General features: G+C 37.6%; 1 protein-coding gene across 2 annotated transcripts in view; it reads right to left on the bottom strand.

Annotated features, from left to right (window-relative positions):
• LOC144438652 (sodium channel and clathrin linker 1-like) overlaps positions 1 to 22,268 on the bottom strand; it is a 76,917-nt gene that overhangs the window by 42,938 nt on the left and 11,711 nt on the right. For both annotated transcript variants that reach the window (XM_078127794.1, XM_078127795.1), the window contains exons 6-12: positions 20,801 to 20,936; positions 19,632 to 19,703; positions 13,222 to 13,272; positions 11,986 to 12,051; positions 7,759 to 8,012; positions 6,655 to 6,741; positions 554 to 644 (exon numbers count right to left, since the gene is read on the bottom strand). In XM_078127794.1, the coding sequence (XP_077983920.1) occupies positions 554 to 644; positions 6,655 to 6,741; positions 7,759 to 8,012; positions 11,986 to 12,051; positions 13,222 to 13,272; positions 19,632 to 19,703; positions 20,801 to 20,936 (757 nt within the window). The remainder of the gene's footprint in view (positions 1 to 553; positions 645 to 6,654; positions 6,742 to 7,758; positions 8,013 to 11,985; positions 12,052 to 13,221; positions 13,273 to 19,631; positions 19,704 to 20,800; positions 20,937 to 22,268) is intronic.

The following is a 22,268-nucleotide window of genomic DNA, read 5'->3' as shown; positions in this document are numbered from 1 at the left end:
CTGGTTTGCGACTGGGCAGATCATCAACAATAATTTGCAACTGGACAGATCACATGCACTAGTTTGCACCTGGGCAGATCACAGCACTAGTTTGCACCTGGGCAGATCACCAGCTCTAGTTTGCACCTGGGTAAATCACCAGCACTATTTTGCACCTTGGCAGATCACCAGCACTAGTTTGCAACTGGACAGATCACCAGCACTAGTTTGCACCAAGATAGATCACCAGTACTAGTTCCAAACCTGGCCAAATCATCAACACTAATTGCACCTGGGCAGATCACAAGTACTGCTTTCCACCTGGGTAGATCACCAGAACCCTGGTTTGCACATGAGCAGGTCAACAGCAGCCCTAGTTTCCACCTGGGTAGATCACAGATACTAGTTTGCACCTGGCCAGTTCGTCAACACTAAAATGCACCTGGACAGATCACCAGCACTAGTTTGCACATGGGCAAATCACCAGCAGCCCTAGTTCGCATCCAGCGAGATCATCAAAACTAATTTGCAACTGGGCAGATCAGCATTTTCTACCATCTGTACACTAACTCACCTGATCTTTCTCCAATATAGCATTTTCTACCATCTGTACACTTTCTCTGACTTTGACTGATGCTTCATACTCATGTCTTTCACTGTCACCACTGTGTGTATAAAAATAACAAATGCTGACAATACTATTAATGAATTGCAGACCTACAATTATTGTATGACAGGAGTCATATATGTTGGTTTATCTCAAATAAACTATAACTTCTGAGTAAAATAACCATTTGCATTGTGATTGATTTCCATCTACTACAAAACCCTAGTAATTATACTATCAATAGGGCTAACAATTCCCCAGTACACCTCAATTAGGCATTACTTTTCCCATTACACTTAATCCATTCTAAAATGGAGGAAATATTGAAATTTTTACAAATGCAAATGTTGCTGACATACCTGTACCTACATGATTTAACATTACATGTTATGTCTAAGTCTGTCCTTGAAACACTGACAGGAATACAAAATAAATGAAAGAAGATTAACAAATAGAACACCTCCCCCCTCAAATACTTCACTTTTATGTGACTGAAAGGTGACATGATTTTAAAAGAAATTAGTGGCAACAAATAAATAAAGACTATGAAATGTGTGTGAAATGCAGGATATGTCCAGATTTTGATAATTCAGTGACCCTGAAGGCTGAGGTCAACTGTCAGGGTCTCAATACAAAGTTTCCACCTAATAATTTAGATATAGACACTTAAGTGGAGTCTCCATTTATTAAAGTTTTTGAGTTCAGCAGTAAATCATAATTCACTCTATGTACAAATATGGCCATCATCCTATGTACAAATATGGCCATCACTCTATGTACAAATATGGCCATCACTCTATGTACAAATATGGCCATCATCCTATGTACAAATATGGCCATCACTCTATGTACAAATATGGCCATCACTCTATGTACAAATATGGCCATCATCCTAGGTACAAATATGGCTATCACTCTATGTACAAATATGGCCATCATCCTATGTACAAATATGGCCATCACTCTATGTACAAATATGGCCATCACTCTATGTACAAATATGGCCATCATCCTATGTATAAATATGGCCATCACTCTATGTACAAATATGGCCATCACTCTATGTACAAATATGGCCATCACTCTATGTACAAATATGGCCATCACTCTATGTACAAATATGGCCATCATTAAGTTAAACATTAAATGAGCATGAAAAGTCATGCATGTATTATATATTTCTCTTCTGTTGTTCTGCATTACCTTTAGACATCGTTTTGAAAGAAATTGGCCACACATAAATGCTACAGATGGTCTGCAAAATGCACAGAATAGCTTGATTTTCATAGCTGACCCAGAAGGTCAAGGTTGAGGTCAAAGGACACTCTCTTACAAGAAAGCGTGCATGTGATTCTATGGAGTTAGACATTTCGATGTACAATGTGTATTGAAGGTTTGGAGTTTAATATGCAGCAATATATTGATTTGTTACTCCAAATGTGGCTTAGTGGCATTCAGTAAAAAGTGATATGAGTACTAAAACTAAACCAAGTGTGTATGTCCTCCTACATTTTGTATATTACCTGTGGACATGATTTTAAAAGAAATTAGCAAGTCAACAAACAATACGACAAAGTGTCTGTGATAGGCAAGAAATGGTTGGGTTTTGATAATTGACTCTGAAGGTCACGGTCACAGTCCAAGGTCAAGACACTTGAATGGTGTCTCTATGTATTAAACTTTTTAAGCTACGCTGTACATATTGATTTCTAACTACAATTATGACCTCCATTTGGTCAAATTTGCATATTTCTCAAAACAAAGTGACATCTCACATTTGTGCCTGGTTTGAAAGCAATTGGATAAATATTACATCTCTGAGAAATGGACAGAGCCCATTGTAATAGTCCCCTTCGGGAAATTAAAAAGTTGACCACTGCAGTATGGAGGAATGAATGAGTAAAAAGACTTGCACGGCCATAGGGCCTCCACTGCCATGATGGTGTATACACTAGTATGATATTCTATGGGTTAATAGTTACAGTGTGTTGTTATAGTAAAAAGACTTGCATGGCACCAGGACCCTCATTGCCTTGGTAGTGTATACCTTAGTATGGTATTCTATGACAGTGTGCTTAGTAGCACTCAAAAGGAATAAGATACCAAGGTGGATATATTCTCTTCTTATACAGTATATGGGTCAGTGACCTAGGCATACAATATACAGTATATGGGTCAGCGACCTAGGCATACAATATACAGTATATGGGTCAGTGACCTAGGCATACAATATACAGTATATAGGTTAGTGACCTAGGCATATATACAGTATATAGGTTAGTGACCTAGGCATACAATATACAGTATATGGGTCTGCGACCTAGGCATACAATATACAGTATATGGGCCAGTGACCTAGGCATATATACAGTATATGGGTTAGTGACCTAGGCATACAATATACAGTATATGGGTCAGTGACTTAGGCATACAATATACAGTATATGGGTCAGTGACCTAGGCATATATACAGTATATGGGTCAGTGACCTAGGCATACAATATACAGTATATGGGTCAGTGACCTAGGCATATATACAGTATATGGGTCAGTGACCTAGGCATATATACAGTATATGGGTCAGTGACCTAGGCATACAATATACAGTATATGGGTCAGTGACCTAGGCATATATACAGTATATGGGTCAGTGACCTAGGCATATATACAGTATATAGGTTAGTGACCTAGGCATATATACAGTATATGGGTCAGTGACCTAGGCATATATACAGTATATGGGTCAGTGACCTAGGCATATATACAGTATATGGGTCAGTGACCTAGGCATATATACAGTATTATATGGGTCAGTGACCTAGGCATATATACAGTATATGGGTCAGTGACCTAGGCATACAATATACAGTATATGGGTCAGCGACCTAGGCATACAATATACAGTATATGGGTCAGTGACCTAGGCATACAATATACAGTATATGGGTCAGTGACCTAGGCATACAATATACAGTATATGGGTCAGTGACCTAGGCATATATACAGTATATGGGTCAGTGACCTAGGCATACAATATACAGTATATGGGTCAGTGACCTAGGCATATATACAGTATATGGGTCAGTGACCTAGGCATATATACAGTATATGGGTCAGTGACCTAGGCATACAATATACAGTATATGGGTCAGCGACCTAGGCATACAATATACAGTATATGGGTCAGTGACCTAGGCATACAATATACAGTATATGGGTCAGTGACCTAGGCATACAATATACAGTATATGGGTCAGTGACCTAGGCATATATACAGTATATGGGTCAGTGACCTAGGCATACAATATACAGTATATGGGTCAGTGACCTAGGCATATATACAGTATATGGGTCAGTGACCTAGGCATATATACAGTATATAGGTTAGTGACCTAGGCATATATACAGTATATGGGTCAGTGACCTAGGCATATATACAGTATATGGGTCAGTGACCTAGGCATATATACAGTATATGGGTCAGTGACCTAGGCATACAATATACAGTATATGGGTCAGTGACCTAGGCATACAATATACAGTATATGAGTCAGTGACCTAGGCATACAATATACAGTATATGGGTCAGTGACCTAGGCATATATACAGTATATGGGTCAGTGACCTAGGCATACAATATACAGTATATGGGTCTGCGACCTAGGCATACAATATACAGTATATGGGTCTGCGACCTAGGCATACAATATACAGTATATGGGTCAGTGACCTAGGCATATATACAGTATATGGGTCAGTGACCTAGGCATACAATATACAGTATATGGGTCAGTGACCTAGGCATACAATATACAGTATATGAGTCAGTGACCTAGGCATACAATATACAGTATATGGGTCAGTGACCTAGGCATACAATATACAGTATATGAGTCAGTGACCTAGGCATACAATATACAGTATATGAGTCAGTGACCTAGGCATACAATATACAGTATATGGGTCAGTGACCTAGGCATACAATATACAGTATATGGGTCAGTGACCTAGGCATACAATATACAGTATATGAGTCAGTGACCTAGGCATACAATATACAGTAAATGAGTCAGTGACCTAGGCATACAATATACAGTATATGAGTCAGTGACCTAGGCATACAATATACAGTATATGAGTCAGTGACCTAGGCATACAATATACAGTATATGGGTCAGTGACCTAGGCATACAATATACAGTATATGGGTCAGTGACCTAGGCATACAATATACAGTATATGAGTCAGTGACCTAGGCATACAATATACAGTATATGGGTCAGTGACCTAGGCATACAATATACAGTATATGGGTCAGTGACCTAGGCATACAATATACAGTATATGAGTCAGTGACCTAGGCATACAATATACAGTATATGGGTCAGTGACCTAGGCATATATACAGTATATGGGTCAGTGACCTAGGCATATATACAGTATATGGGTCAGTGACCTAGGCATACAATATACAGTATATGGGTCAGTGACCTAGGCATACAATATACAGTATATGGGTCAGTGACCTAGGCATACAATATACAGTATATGGGTCAGTGACCTAGGCATACAATATACAGTATATGGGTCAGTGACCTAGGCATACAATATACAGTATATGAGTCAGTGACCTAGGCATACAATATACAGTATATGGGTCAGTGACCTAGGCATACAATATACAGTATATGGGTCAGTGACCTAGGCATATATACAGTATATGGGTCAGTGACCTAGGCATACAATATACAGGATATGGGTCAGTGACCTAGGCATACAATATACAGTATATGGGTCAATGACTTATTTCATTTGTCAAATTTCATTTCATTTAGTCATCAAAAGCTAACTGTCGAAATCCACATCAACAAACATGTTTGGTAGCCTGATACAACTACAAGTACACGTTATACTTGTATACTGTACTATAGCACATACACAGAAAAACATTTTGAGTGTCTGCTTTTAAGGTAAGGTGTAATTTAGCAGGAAAATGCAATTCAGATCTGAACCACTTCCATCTATTTGTGTTTACGTTACAGGAATTGTAGCATTTGTTTACAGTTAAACATCGGAATGAAAAAAAAGTACAAAAACAAAAGAAAAAGCCCTCACAATCACATAAAACGCTACAATTATTGCAGCTACTCTGGGCCAAAATATTGTGTTACTTTACGTGATCAAACGTAACATCACAACTTCATACACAAACAACGGCCCCTTATTAGGATTGTACATTTCATTCACTGACTCACTAAAGCAAATAAGTAACACCTTCACACCAAGGGAAAAGTTGCATTTCTAGTCTGTTCTCTATAGTGGTCTGAAACTATACATACCATTTCTAGTCTGTTCTCTATAGTGGTCTGAAACTATACATACCATTTCTAGTCTGTTCTCTATAGTGGTCTGAAACTATACATACCATTTCTAGTCTGTTCTCTATAGTGGTCTGAAACTATACATACCATTTCTAGTCTGTTCTCTATAGTGGTCTGAAACTATACATACCATTTCTAGTCTATTCTCTATAGTGGTCTGAAACTATACATACCATTTCTAGTCTGTTCTCTATAGTGGTCTGAGACTATACATACCATTTCTAGTCTGTTCTCTATAGTGGTCTGAAACTATACATACCATTTCTAGTCTGTTCTCTATAGTGGTCTGAAACTATACATACCATTTCTAGTCTGTTCTCTATAGTGGTCTGAAACTATACATACCATTTCTAGTCTGTTCTCTACAGTGGTCTGAGACTATACATACCATTTCTAGTCTGTTCTCTATAGTGGTCTGAAACTATACATACCATTTCTAGTCTGTTCTCTATAGTGGTCTGAAACTATACATACCATTTCTAGTCTATTCTCTATAGTGGTCTGAAACTATACATACCATTTCTAGTCTATTCTCTATAGTGGTCTGAAACTACATACCATTTCTAGTCTGTTCTCTATAGTGGTCTGAAACTATACATACCATTTCTAGTCTATTCTCTATAGTGGTCTGAAATTATACATACCATTTCTAGTCTGTTCTCTATAGTGGTCTGAAACTATACATACCATTTCTTCTGAAGGGCAGCAACTTTTTCTTCTAATTGATTTTTCTCTGATTGCAGTTTTCTGCTCTCATTGTTCAACGTGGACACTCTGAAATTGAAAAAAAGAGTAAAAGTGTACACTGGGTCTTTTAGGAATATATGAGCCTTGTCCATTGAATACAAGAAGAACTTTGTTATTTTCAAAGCATTTATACACAGCTAGATCAAACAATAGAATTAGGACATTGTCTTTGGATTTCACTTGACGTTAAATACAACGTACATGAGTTGTGGGTATATGTACACTGTAGAGGTAGAATATGAATTCCCAATAAAATGTACACAAAAAGTACCGCTGTAACCCCTTAACTTCACACTGGGAATTAAAATATACACAAAAGGTACCACTGTAACCCCTTAACTTCACACTGGGAATTAAAATATACACAAAAGGTACCACTGTAACCCCTTAACTTCACACTGGGAATTAAAATATACACAAAAGGTACCACTGTAACCCCTTAACTTCACACTGGGAATTAAAATATACACAAAAGGTACCACTGTAACCCCTTAACTTCACACTGGGAATTAAAATGTACATAAAGTCTCACTGTAAGCCTGTAACTTCACAATGGGAATTAAAGTGTACGTAAAATGTTCCACTGCAACCCCTTAACTTCAAAGGAATTACCGTACAATGTAGACAAAAAATTCAACTGTAACCCTCTAACTTCACGCTGGGTATTCAAAAGTACACAAAAAGTTCCACTGTAACCCTGTAACTTCACACTGAGAATTGAAATGTACACAGAAAGTCTCACTGTAATCCCTAACTTCACACTGAAAATTGTAAAGTATACTACAGACACAAACACACACACACACACACACACACACACACACACACACACACACACACACACACACACACACACAACACACACACACACACACACACACACACACACACACACACACACACACACACACACACACACACACACACACACACAAATTTCACCATGCCTATAGCACTACTTAACCCAGTTCAGTTGTGCTAAAAACTTAACTCCATAACTTAGCATAACTTCATTAGCGTACAATTATAACAATTAATACTAACTGGTTTTCCATATCCATCAGTGCTGCATGTAACTGAGATACTCTGGAATCAGCTGCATGTTCCCGTCCTACAGCATGAGAAGCCTCACTGTCTTTTCTAATCATTTCTTGTTTCAGTTGATCCAACATCTTTTTCACATCATGGAGTTGTAAGTTAGCTGCTCTGTGTTCAGCCTTGCTTTGGTTCAGGTGTTCTCTGAGTTGATCAATTTCACCATTCTGAACATCCAGTGTCCGTTGGAATTGTTGAGCCGCCTGTTACGAAAACAAACAAACCAATTAATAAAGCAAAAGACAAAAATAGCGCCAATGGTGTTGTAGCACAACTGCACAGTTTTTTAAAATGTCTAACCCACATGCTGATCCATGCTAGGTGCATTGCTATGCATTCATTTGCTGAATGATTATCCAGTTGGCTATCCAGCCCTGTTATCTTTGCAATATATATGATCATTTGGATGTAGCTATGGGCATGGTCTTGTTGCTAGATACATTTGGATACATTTTTGATCAGTTTATTCACTTGTCTATTAATCCCTGTTATCTTTGCAATATATGTGATCATTTGACTGTTGCCATAAGTGTGGTCTTGTTGTTAGGCATATTTGCATACAATTTTTGAATGTTTGTTCACTTGTTTAAGAATCCCTGTTGTTATCTTTGAGAAATACACTAGTTTGGCTGTTGCTAAGGGCATGGTCATGGTTGCTAGGGCTAATTATGTCTAAATATTTAGAAGAAAATCTGCAGAATATTTCTAGAAACATCTTACCAAGTTTCAGTCGCACTGACAAAGTGCTTTTTAGCACAACTAAACTGATAAGATTCAGTAATGCTATAAGCATGTCCATCTGTGTGTGTGTGTGTGTGTGTGTGTGTGTGTGTGTGTGTGTGTGTGCATTTGTGTGTGTGTGTGTGTGTGTGTGTGTGTGTGTGTGTGTGTGCATTTGTGTGTGCGTGCATGCGTGAACAACTTAAAACTCAAAAAATGCCATACCAATTGCCTTGGTATTTGGTGGGGAGATTACTTTTGGTGTCTAGTTAGGAAATTGTTCAAGGCAAATTGATCCCATCATAGGTATGTGATGGTCAAGAAATGCCATTTTTTGTTTAAAAAACAAAACTTAAACTCAAAAACTACTGGGGCAGATTGGTCTCAAGTTTGGAGGGAACATTCTTAGGGGTGTGTAAATTAAGATTTGTTCATGCCAAGATCATTCCATCAGTAATATGCAAATTAGGGCTAAAAATGTATCATTTTGGTCAAAAATCTTTAATTCCAAAACTACTGAGCAGATTGGGCTGTATACATATACAGGCAACTTATAGTTGTACATACATATACAGGCAACACTTAAGGTGAAGACTGTTGATTTGTTACAACACTTCTTCTTTGAATATTCCAATAGATGGAGTGCAGAGAATGTAATTTGAGAGATTGTTCTAATAAGCAGTTAAAATGTACTGCAAGGAAAAAAAAGATTTAACACACAGTATGAGTGACAGGTGAATGAGGTGTACATTAGAAGTACTCTTCTGTAGGGTTCATGATGTCAACTTTTATATTGGGCACTTTAGAAATGATCACAGTACCAACAAAATGACACTAAATTTCAATAGTATCTAAATACAACCATAGTTGAGTCTTTCCTTTCTAACCACATCACTTGATAAATTACCAACCCAACAATACAGCAAGACCAAATCACTTGATAATTTATCAACCCAACAATACAGCAAGACCACATCACTTGATAAATTATCAACCCAACAATACAGCAAGACCACATCACTTGATAAATTACCAACCCAACAATACAGCAAGACCACATCACTTGATAAATTACCAACCCAACAATACAGCAAGACCACATCAATTGATAAATTATCAACCCAACAATACAGCAAGACCACATCAATTGATAAATTATCAACCCAACAATACAGCAAGACCAAATCAATTGATAAATTATCAACCCAACAATACAGCAAGACCACATCAATTGATAAATTAACAACCCAACAATACAGCAAGACCAAATCACTATAATTTATCAACCCAACAATACAGCAAGACCACATCACTTGATAAATTATCAACCCAACAATACAGCAAGACCACATCACTTGATAAATTACCAACCCAACAATACAGCAAGACCACATCAATTGATAAATTAACAACCCAACAATACAGCAAGACCAAATCACTATAATTTATCAACCCAACAATACAGCAAGACCACATCACTTGATAAATTATCAACCCAACAATACAGCAAGACCACATCAATTGATAAATTATCAACCCAACAATACAGCAAGACCACATCACTTGATAAATTATCAATCCAACAATACAGCAAGACCACATCACTTGATAAAATTGAGTGTAATCGGAACCACTGCCTAACCATTCAATGATCATGCTCCAGTTCCAGTGATAACGTGGTCTTATAAACATTTGAATCACATACAAACAATATAAGTTTACTTTAAATATTTATGGCACTCAAGTATGAAATTGGTCTACAGCATAAAACATACATGACAATAATACAAACCTTGGTAACCACATATCAAAAACTAGCCTCCATACAGCACTTACAGCTACATGTATAATCTGTTTAACCTGGTAACCACATATCAAAAACTAGCCTCCTTACAGCACTTACAGCTACATGTATAATCTGTTTAACCTGGTAACCACATATCAAAAACTAGCCTCCTTACAGCACTTACAGCTACATATATAATCTGTTTAACCTGGTAACCACATCTCAAAAACTAGCCTCCTTACAGCACTTACAGCTACATGTATAATCTGTTTAACCTGGTAACCACATATCAAAAACTAGCCTCCTTACAGCATTTACAGCTACATGTATAATCTGTTTAACTTGGTAACCACATATCAAAAACCAGCCTCCTTACAGCATTTACAGCTACATGTATAATCTGTTTAACTTGGTAACCACATATCAAAAACTAGCCTCCTTACAGCACTTACAGCTACATGTATAATCTGTTTAACCTGGTAACCACATATCAAAAACTAGCCTCCATACAGCACTTACAGCTACATGTATAATCTGTTTAACCTGGTAACCACATATCAAAAACTAGCCTCCTTACAGCACTTACAGCTACATGTATAATCTGTTTAACCTGGTAACCACATATCAAAAACTAGCCTCCATACAGCACTTACAGCTACATGTATAATCTGTTTAACCTGGTAACCACATATCAAAAACTAGCCTCCATACAGCACTTACAGCTACATGTATAATCTGTTTAACTTGGTAACCACATATCAAAAACTAGCCTCCATACAGCACTTACAGCTACATGTATAATCTGTTTAACCTGGTAACCACATATCAAAACTAGCCTCCATACAGCACTTACAGCTAAATGTATAATCTGTTTAACTTGGTAACCACATCTCAAAAACTAGCCTCCTTACAGCACTTACAGCTACATGTATAATCAGTTTAACCTGGTAACCACATATCAAAAACTAGCCTCCTTACAGCACTTACAGCTAAATGTATAATCTGTTTAACTTGGTAACCACATATCAAAAACTAGCCTCCATACAGCACTTACAGCTACATGTATAATCTGTTTAACCTGGTAACCACATATCAAAAACTAGCCTCCATACAGCACTTACAGCTACATGTATAATTTGTTTAATCTCTCATACTTCACATGAGACTAGAATTGCAAACCACTGATAATACGGTTTGAAAATCTCCACACATACGTAGATGATTTGCAGATGAACACCTTCAGCTGAGATGGATAATCCGTGTATTCATCTGCATATCACTTCATTTAACTGATCATATACTACCATCCGCTAGCTGATTAACAAGCTCATTGGGAAATTATGCATATATATTTTCAAACTGTATTATCAGTGTAATAAAAATTTCTACTCACATGGTCAATAAAATTCTTGTACTAAACCCCTGACGAGACACTGCGAAAATTTCCGATTCACTTCCGGAAATATTTTTGACTGTGAGTAGAAATTTTCAGTACTAGTTATTAACCCAAAGTCAATGGATATTCGTTCTCATATTATTAGAGGTTTGTAAGTCTAGTTACAAGTGAGGTATGAGAGATTAAACTTAAACAGAATATACCATAAGCACCACAAAACATATACATGTACTAGTAAATTTACAAACTAATGTCTAACAGTGTATGTACTTACTGCTTCTAATTTGTGTTTGTCTGATAATAACTGTTGGTTCTGTGTCAGGATGTGGGCACTTCTCTCCTGGTGGAACAAAAATAAAGACATGTACCAAATATTAAGAGGTTGCCTATCCAGTATCTATCAGCTAAGTTTTCTATCTAGTATTGACAGATTTGCTGTTTTACTCTCATTCAGGAATAGAACTGTTAGTACAAAGTTTGATGCATGTAAAATATATTTTGAACTAAAATCACCAACTAACTACCAAAAGCCTCGTTGATAAAGCGATTAACCTTTTTTGTTTACACACTTTGATGACACAATTTGGCGTTTACATAATGATTTCACCATTCTCTTTGGTAAAAATCACTAACTAACGGTAACCCTTTCATCCAAAGGAATGGAATTATCTCCCTTTTGACATGTATGTAAGGCTCTTAAAGGTAACTTTTTAAACTTTTATGTTTGCTGTTTTTCTCCATAGTACATTGAATAATCATGAGTTTGTTGAAGTTGGATTCACCAAAAGTTCCAAAGAAGGACTTTCTAAGGAAGACAGTGACAGTAAAAAGACTGGCGAGAAAAGGCAAAGAGAAAAAAGTGGTGATGGTGGTGAGAATGTAATTATGTTGTAGTACGATTGTGTGAGAGTATGAGTGAAGATATAGTGGCTTTACCAAATACATCACAGGAAAGCGAAAAAGATGACGTAGTAATAGTAAATCTGAGTTATTGGAAAATGTATGAAAGGAAGAGAAAAAATGAGAGTTTCGTGAGGAGTGGGGGAAGGAGTTTAAGTGGTTAAGGAGAAGAAAACTATGACAGTGTCATCTATTTGTGAGTATTGTAGGGCCTACCGGGGGCTAGCCAACAAGATGCCGACATTATTCGTAGGTTCAACACGCAACAGAAAACATTAGACAGGTGGCTAAGTAGTGGCACACGGAAGGAGATTAGACTTTAAGGACTAGTGACTTGAAGTTGCCAGGAAAATATGGGCAGGTAAAATATTTGCTGGGCAGATAACTTTCCAACTTACCTGCCCAATGGGCAGGTGAACAAACAAATTAATTTTGAGGCCTGATCAGTCCCTTTTTTTTCTAATTAGAAGGAGCTCTTTATAAATCAGCTTTGCCTGACTGGATTACCAGTAACTTGTGAAAAAGTTGGAAACCTGATACATATGTATTTGTTATTAACATGATATCAGTAGCATGATGTTTTAAATCTGAGAATAGTTAAAGGACTTACCTGCACTGTTTGATAACTACCTGCCTTGAGCTGGGCTTCAGTCTTTAGCTCCTGTAGCACAAAAGAAATATAACAGTATGAATGTAAATAGTACCATTGTCAATCTTGGTAGTTTTATTACAGAAACACACCACTTACTTTCTTTGATAAAACATAAAAATAGTTTGATATGGACACTACTATTTTAAAGTACAGTTAGTAATTTGGCTTGGACAATAACAATCAACACATAAGAGTGTAGTATAAATAACATCTCAGTGAATTTAAGAGTCTTGATTACACGTTAGACTGTATTGGTGAGACTGTTAGACCACTGAGTACCCACACTGCCTGGTGAGACTGTTAGACCACTTAGTACCTATAGTGGTTATCAACCTGGTGAGACTGTTAGACCACTGAGTACCTATAGTGCTTATCAACCTGGTGAGACTGTTAGACCACTTAGTACCCACACTGCCTGGTGAGATTGTTAGACCACTGAGTACCCATAGTGGTTATCAACCTGGTGAGACTGTTAGACCACTGAGTACCCACACTGCCTGGTGAGATTGTTAGACCACTGAGTACCTATAGTGGTTATCAATCTGGTGAGACTGTTAGACCACTGAGTACCCACACTGCCTGGTGAGATTGTTAGACCACTGAGTACCTATAGTGGTTATCAATCTGGTGAGACTGTTAGACCACTGAGTACCCACACTGCCTGGTGAGACTGTTAGACCACTGAGTACCTATAGTGGTTATCAACCTGGTGAGACTGTTAGACCACTGAGTACCCACAGTGCCTGGTGAGACTGTTAGACCACTGAGTACCTATAGTGGTTATCAACCTGGTGAGACTGTTAGACCACTGAGTACCCACACTGCCTGGTGAGACTGTTAGACCACTGAGTACCTATAGTGGTTATCAACCTGGTGAGACTGTTAGACCACTGAGTACCTATAGTGGTTATCAACCTGGTGAGACTGTTAGACCACTGAGTACCCATAGTGGTTATCCACCTGGTGAAACTGTTAGACCACTGAGTACCTATAGTGGTTATCAACCTGGTGAGACTGTTAGACCACTGAGTACCCACACTGCTAATTTACACCTTAGAAAAAGAAGGCAATAAAAATTATGTAATTTTAAGTCATTTCTACAGAGTATATTATATGTTGTTTAGAAAGATTGAACAGCCAGCTACTAGTCACAAATTTTAATCTGAATATCAATGAATAGCAGTGCTCAAATTTATGATTCCTTTTCTCAGACAAGGATAAAGAACAACTTCAAAATTAGTGAACATATGATTGAATAAAAACTTTGAGAAATCTTAATCTTGTAACCACTTGTTTCATTTTTACAACTGTTACATTGCCTTGTTTATCATTCCCTCTTCAAATTCATGACAAGTTTTAAAAAAAAAAACATTTTGAAGAAAATAAACTCCTGACTTTAAAAAGTACCAAATGTGAACGAAAAACTTACAAATAATACAGTCAAACAAACTTTAAAATAATTTATTTTTATTTTTAATTACCATCACTGGCTGTGTAACAACATGATTTCGTCCTGCTATATCAAATGACAGTATTAGTTACATATTGTAAACTTGATACGGAAAGCTGACATTAGGTGTTCTTGAAACTCTGAAATCTTGAACTAAAACTATCAACAACGTCAACGTTAGGATGCATGATGCTTTGTAATACCACTGTAATTATTTTCTGATTTGCACAACAAGTTCATTCGTCATGTCTGACCGGGCGCACATGCACCGGCCGTCTCTAGTGGCAGCCAGTGATCACTCATTGATTCAGTGCCCAACATTCACGTGTCACTGTTAACATCATGCAACACGATCCCCTAACGCAGCTTTGTCGGAATCAAAATACACATGTACTCATTTTGTTAACCCATCAACAAATGAATATCACAACCTGTCCCATAAAATTTGGTTTACTAAGGCTTATGTGGCAGATAGATGTTCCGATTTCCCGTAGCAAGTTCAGTGTTTCGCACACGTCAGTGAGTAGGTCAGAGGTCGCGACAGTGACGGTAGACAAAACATGGGAAGAGAGACGTCCATTACGGCGTCTCATCTACTCGACTCCCTCTAATGTTTCAATTGAAGATTATGTTTATCAAAGTTGATTTTTTGTTGCATATTAATGCATTTTTTTGCATGTTAACAATAGAACTGTGCGTTGTCACTGATGTCAACAAAACTGTCGCTTACGGAGTCAGTATACTTTTTGTGGTATTGACGCCAGGGCCTGTTCCTGGACTTAGGTGTCTGCCCTACAATGAATGCGCCAAAATGACGCAAGGTGGGACAATTATTGCGTCATTTGTAATTTTAGGGGGCCAATGTCGCAAGGCCGCGGCCTTGGCAGAACACTGTGCCTGGTGAGATTGTTAGACCACTGAGTACCCATAGTGGTTATCAACCTGGTGAGACTGTTAGACCACTGAGTACCTATAGTGGTTATCAACCTGGTGAGACTGTTAGACCAATGAGTACCCATAGTGGTTATCAACCTGGTGAGACTGTTAGACCACTGAGTACCCATAGTGGTTATCAACCTGGTGAGACTGTTAGACCACTGAGTACCTACACTGCCTGGTGAGACTGTTAGACCACTGAGTACCTATAGTGGTTATCAACCTGGAGAGACTGTTAGACCACTGAGTACCTATAGTGGTTATCAACCTGGTGAGACTGTTAGACCACTGAGTACCCATAGTGGTTATCAACCTGGTGAGACTGTTAGACCACTGAGTACCCATAGTGGTTATCAACCTGGTGAGACTGTTAGACCACTGAGTACCTATAGTGGTTATCAACCTGGTGAGACTGTTAGACCACTGAGTACCTATAGTGGTTATCAACCTGGTGAGACTGTTAGACCAATGAGTACCCATACTGCCTGGTGAGACTGTTAGACCACTGAGTACCCACACTGCCTGGTGAGATTGTTAGACCACTGAGTACCCATAGTGGTTATCAACCTGGTGAGACTGTTAGACCAATGAGTACCCATACTGCCTGGTGAGATTGTTAGACCACTGAGTACCTATAGTGGTTATCAAACTGGTGAGACTGTTAGACCAATGAGTACCCATACTGCCTGGTGAGATTGTTAGACCAATGAGTACCCATACTGCCTGGTGAGACTGTTAGACCACTGAGTACCCACACTGCCTGGTGAGATTGTTAGACCACTGAGTACCCACACTGCCTGGTGAGATTGTTAGACCACTGAGTACCCACACTGCCTGGTGAGACTGTTAGACCACTGAGTACCCACACTGCCTGGTGAGATTGTTGGACCACTGAGTACCCATAGTGGTTATCAACCTGGTGAGACTGTTAGACCAATGAGTACCCATAGTGGTTATCAACCTGGTGAGACTGTGTTAGACCCTTGGGAACCTGACTATGTCTAATCATGGAGGTGTAAGGGGAGAAGGAGTCTGCACAGAGCGTTAAGCCAATTAACAAGGCTTTGTCTATCTCTTGTTCTCAACGACCCTTTGTACTCCATGGTCATAACCGCTGCAGATTGTTCAGTACTTTCCATCGAACATGCCCAAATCATTGATAGATACTTCTACTAAAGGGGATGCATGAACGAGACTAAAGGTTGCTACCCATGCACAGTCAAAGGTATTAGAACCAGCTGTTTCCGACGAACATTCCATTACCAAAAACTTCTAAGTCAGAACATTTCTAATCAAGTTTCTCCAAAAATTATAAATTTCCAAACAAGAAAGATCATCATTTTCTTAACGTCAAAATAAAACAACATGACTCCTAAATTAGATAATTTGTGGACAACAAAGTTCAGAATGCATACTTTCAAGTTGTGTAAGTTGTCAAGCTATAAGGTTTTCACCATTTTGACTGTGCGCTACGACGATTCCAATGGTGACAACATTTTTTTCTCTTCCACTCATGCTGAACTATGTGTATAGTGGCAATCGTTACCTCAGGGTTGGGGTGTTGACATGATTTAGGATGTTGATAAAATACTTTCTTAGTGATACTTAACTTAGGTTTTTAACTGTACATGTTGTTCAAAATGAGTATGATCCTGTTATGTATTTTGTTCACTGACAGCACACTCAGTGACTCACCAAATTAGTTACTTGCAATCAAAGTTGACTTGCCAACAGTCATGTCTTTTCACTAAGGCCGGGATATGTGTGTATCGTTACCACAGTTTGAGTTTTTTGACATGGTTTAGGATGTTGATAAAATACTACCTTAGTGAAGCCTAACTTAGGTTTTTAACTCTGTGTACGATCCTGTCATGTATTTTGTTCACTAAATACACGCTCACCAAAATAGTTTCTTGTGATCAAAGTTGACTTGCCACCAGACAAAATGACAGAGTTGTTCGTTTTTCACTATGGCCGGATACCTGTGTATCTGTGTGTATCTTTACATCCGAGTTTAAGTTGTTGTTTTTTTACATGGTTTTAATAGAGTGCAGTATGTGATAAAATACTATCTTAGAGATGCTTAACGTAGGTTTTTAACTCTACATGTTGTTCAAAATGAGTACAATCCTGTCATGTATTTCGTTTACTGCGATCCTGTCATGTATTTCGTTTACTGCGATCCTGTCATGTATTTCGTTTACTGCGATCCTGTCATGTATTTCATTTACTGCGATCCTGTCATGTATTTCGTTTACTGCGATCCTGTCATGTATTTCGTTTACTGCGATCCTGTTATGTATTTCGTTTACTGCGATCCTGTCATGTATTTCGTTTACTGCGATCCTGTCATGTATTTCATTTACTGCGATCCTGTCATGTATTTCATTTACTGCGACCCTGTCATGTATTTCATTTACTGCGATCCTGTTATGTATTTCATTTACTGCGATCCTGTTATGTATTTCATTTACTGCAATCCTGTTATGTATTTCATTTACTGCGATCCTTTCATGTATTTCGTTTACTGCGATCCTGTCATGTATTTCATTTACTGCGATCCTGTTATGTATTTCATTTACTGCGATCCTGTTATGTATTTCATTTACTGCAATCCTGTTATGTATTTCGTTTACTGCGATCCTGTCATGTATTTCGTTTACTGCGATCCTGTTATGTATTTTGTTTACTGCGATCCTGTTATGTATTTCATTTACTGCGATCCTGTCATGTATTTCATTTACTGCAATCCTGTTATGTATTTTGTTTACTGCGATCCTGTTATGTATTTCATTTACTGCAATCCTGTTATGTATTTTGTTTACTGCAATCCTGTTATGTATTTCGTTTACTGCAATCCTGTTATGTATTTCGTTTACTGCGATCCTGTCATGTATTTCATTTACTGCAATCCTGTTATGTATTTTGTTTACTGCAATCCTGTTATGTATTTCGTTTACTGCAATCCTGTCATGTATTTCGTTTACTGCAATCCTGTTATGTATTTCGTTTACTGCGATCCTGTTATGTATTTCGTTTACTGCGATCCTGTCATGTATTTCATTTACTGCGATCCTGTTATGTATTTCATTTACTGCGATCCTGTCATGTATTTCATTTACTGCAATCCTGTCATGTATTTCATTTACTGCGATCCTGTTATGTATTTCATTTACTGCGATCCTGTCATGTATTTCATTTACTGCGATCCTGTCATGTATTTCATTTACTGCGATCCTGTTATGTATTTCATTTACTGCGATCCTGTTATGTATTTCATTTACTGCGATCCTGTCATGTATTTCATTTACTGCGATCCTGTCATGTATTTCGTTTACTGCGATCCTGTTATGTATTTCGTTTACTGCGATCCTGTTATGTATTTCGTTTACTGCGATCCTGTCATGTATTTCGTTTACTGCGATCCTGTTATGTATTTTGTTTACTGCGATCCTGTTATGTATTTCATTTACTGCGATCCTGTCATGTATTTCATTTACTGCAATCCTGTTATGTATTTTGTTTACTGCGATCCTGTTATGTATTTCATTTACTGCAATCCTGTTATGTATTTTGTTTACTGCAATCCTGTTATGTATTTTGTTTACTGCAATCCTGTTATGTATTTCGTTTACTGCAATCCTGTCATGTATTTCGTTTACTGCAATCCTGTTATGTATTTCGTTTACTGCGATCCTGTTATGTATTTCATTTACTGCGATCCTGTCATGTATTTCGTTTACTGCGATCCTGTCATGTATTTCGTTTACTGCGATCCTGTCATGTATTTCGTTTACTGCGATCCTGTTATGTATTTCATTTACTGCGATCCTGTCATGTATTTCATTTACTGCGATCCTGATCCTAACATAACTTATTAATTATTCATGATTACAAATATAATGTAAGGATGAATGACTGTGCAGACTCCTTCTCCCCTTATACCTCCATGGTCTAATTAATAAAATATCCTGTACATTACCTGTAATTCATGTCTGACTCTGTCTAATTCCTGGTTTGCAGACTGAACCATTTCATTGGCTGCATCTTTCTCCTATATTAAAACAAATAAGAAATTCATGTACACATTACATGGATGGACACAGCTATACTCATATGGCCTCAAAGATGCTGCCCTTTGTTTGGGTCTAAAAAACTTAGATGAAACTTTGATTAATTGTGCTGACTGTTTCAAATTCATAACTACAATAATCATCCTTGTATTAAACTTTAGGAGAATATCACTCCAGGATGTATGTGTATTTTCATAAACTTTGGGTTCTGATGAGTCATTTCATTATTTCATGCAACATAAATTTCACTCAGTTGCCAGAAAAACAGATTTGAAATTAAAACTCTATTAAAAAAATGTTTACTGCTATTGTCATTTGCCTCATGGGTCTTGGCAGACATGAATATTTATTAGATTAACAATGTATATTCATGACTATTTATCTGCAGGAAATAAGCAACTTGAGTCATGAATATTCGATGTTCATAAAATCCATATTCATGTCTGGATCAATGACTTACATAGAGAACACTCTACCTGTTAAGCCATGTCAGTCACCACTCTACTCTACTCTTGATAAAGTCAGGAAAGATATCAAGACTCATCTCTTTTCAAGGGCATTTTTAACACTTCTATTACGTATTTCTTGTTGACTGTTATTGAGTATTACTGTTTAGGCCTAATAAAAAAATTGTGTTGTTCCGGTTACGTTCAATTTTAGAAGAGGTGGGGTAGTTGGATTTTTTATTTTATTTTATTTTCTTTCTTTTCTGTGTGAGTGTCTAGTTCAGGTTTTCCATTGTTTTCCAAATGGTCTCTGTGTTATTTATTTCTTCCTATGAGACATACAGCCATTACAGATTGGAAGAACAGTTTTAGAGTGTCTTTTTAAGTTGATGGCAGTTTCAGCATCCCCTATTTCTCGGGAGACTTCATAATTTTTGTGATTTTATTATTTCTTCTCAAATACGTAAAACAAAGTTTAAGGTCAGCAGTGAAAAGCCAGATGGGGTTGGGTAACCGGAACCAAACAATTATTTTTTTAGGCCTTACTGCGGTAGGTAATTGATATTTTTTTCTGATTGACTTGATGGCCTGATAACTGTTCAGTTGACTTAGGTCATGAACTGGCTAAGTACCTGTGTAACCATCTGTACTTGTTGCTGTAGATTATGCAATACATCTTCCTCATTTAAGACAGCAGCTTCACCAGCACTGAGTGGTTGCGTTTCTCTTAGTTGATTCTCTATAGCTCTCCTTAACTCATCATGACATCTGTTCACAAATAATAAAGACATTAACTATTTACAACATACATGTATCTCTTGATGTGATAAGTTTTTAGTGTGATGTAAGACACACTATTTACTTAACTTTATCTGTGCTCCACATCAACAAATCACATTATAGTACAATACACAGTATTGAGTGACTCTGAGGCATTGTTTTCTTTATTTGCTTTTAAACTTTCCCAGTTTTGTACAATGCAGTGAGACACATATGTAGCATGTTTTGCGGTGAGACACATATGTAGCATGTTTTGCAGTGAGACACATATGTAGCATGTTTTGCGGTGAGACACATATGTAGCACGTTTTGCGGTGAGACACATATGTAGCATGTTTTGCGGTGAGACACATATGTAGCATGTTTTGCAGTGAGACACATATGTAGCATGTTTTGCGGTGAGACACATATGTAGCATGTTTTGCGGTGAGACACATATGTAGCATGTTTTGCGGTGAGACACATATGTAGCATATTTTGCGGTGAGACACATATGTAGCATGTTTTGCGGTGAGACACATATGTAGCATGTTTTGCAGTGAGACACATATGTAGCATGTTTTGCAGTGAGACACATATGTAGCATGTTTTGCAGTGAGACACATATGTAGCATGTTTTGCGGTGAGACACATGTAGCATGTTTTGCGGTGAGACACATGTAGCATGTTTTGTGGTGAGACACATATGTAGCATGTTTTGCAGTGAGACACATATGAAGCATGTTTTGCGGTGAGACACATATGTAGCATGTTTTGCAGTGAGACACATATGTAGCATGTTTTGCAGTGAGACACATATGTAGCATGTTTTGCGGTGAGACACATATGTAGTATGTTTTGCGGTGAGACACATGTAGTATGTTTTGCAGTGAGACACATATGTAGCATGTTTTGCAGTGAGACACATATGTAGCATGTTTTGCAGTGAGACACATATGTAGCATGTTTTGTGGTGAGACACATATGTAGCATGTTTTGCAGTGAGACACATATGTAGCATGTTTTGTGGTGAGACACATATGTAGTATGTTTTGTGGTGAGACACATATGTAGCATGTTTTGCAGTGAGACACATATGTAGCATGTTTTGCAGTGAGACACATATGTAGCATGTTTTGTGGTGAGACACATATGTAGTATGTTTTGTGGTGAGACACATATGTAGCATGTTTTGTGGTGAGACACATATGTAGCATGTTTTGTGGTGAGACACATATGTAGCATGTTTTGCAGTGAGACACATATGTAGCATGTTTTGCAGTGAGACACATATGTAGCATGTTTTGTGATGAGACACATATGTAGTATGTTTTGTGGTGA

Source organism: Glandiceps talaboti, chromosome 8 (genome assembly GCF_964340395.1).
Source record: "Glandiceps talaboti chromosome 8, keGlaTala1.1, whole genome shotgun sequence".
NCBI lineage: Eukaryota > Metazoa > Hemichordata > Enteropneusta > Spengelidae > Glandiceps > Glandiceps talaboti.
This window is presented reverse-complemented; position numbering and strand designations above follow the sequence as displayed.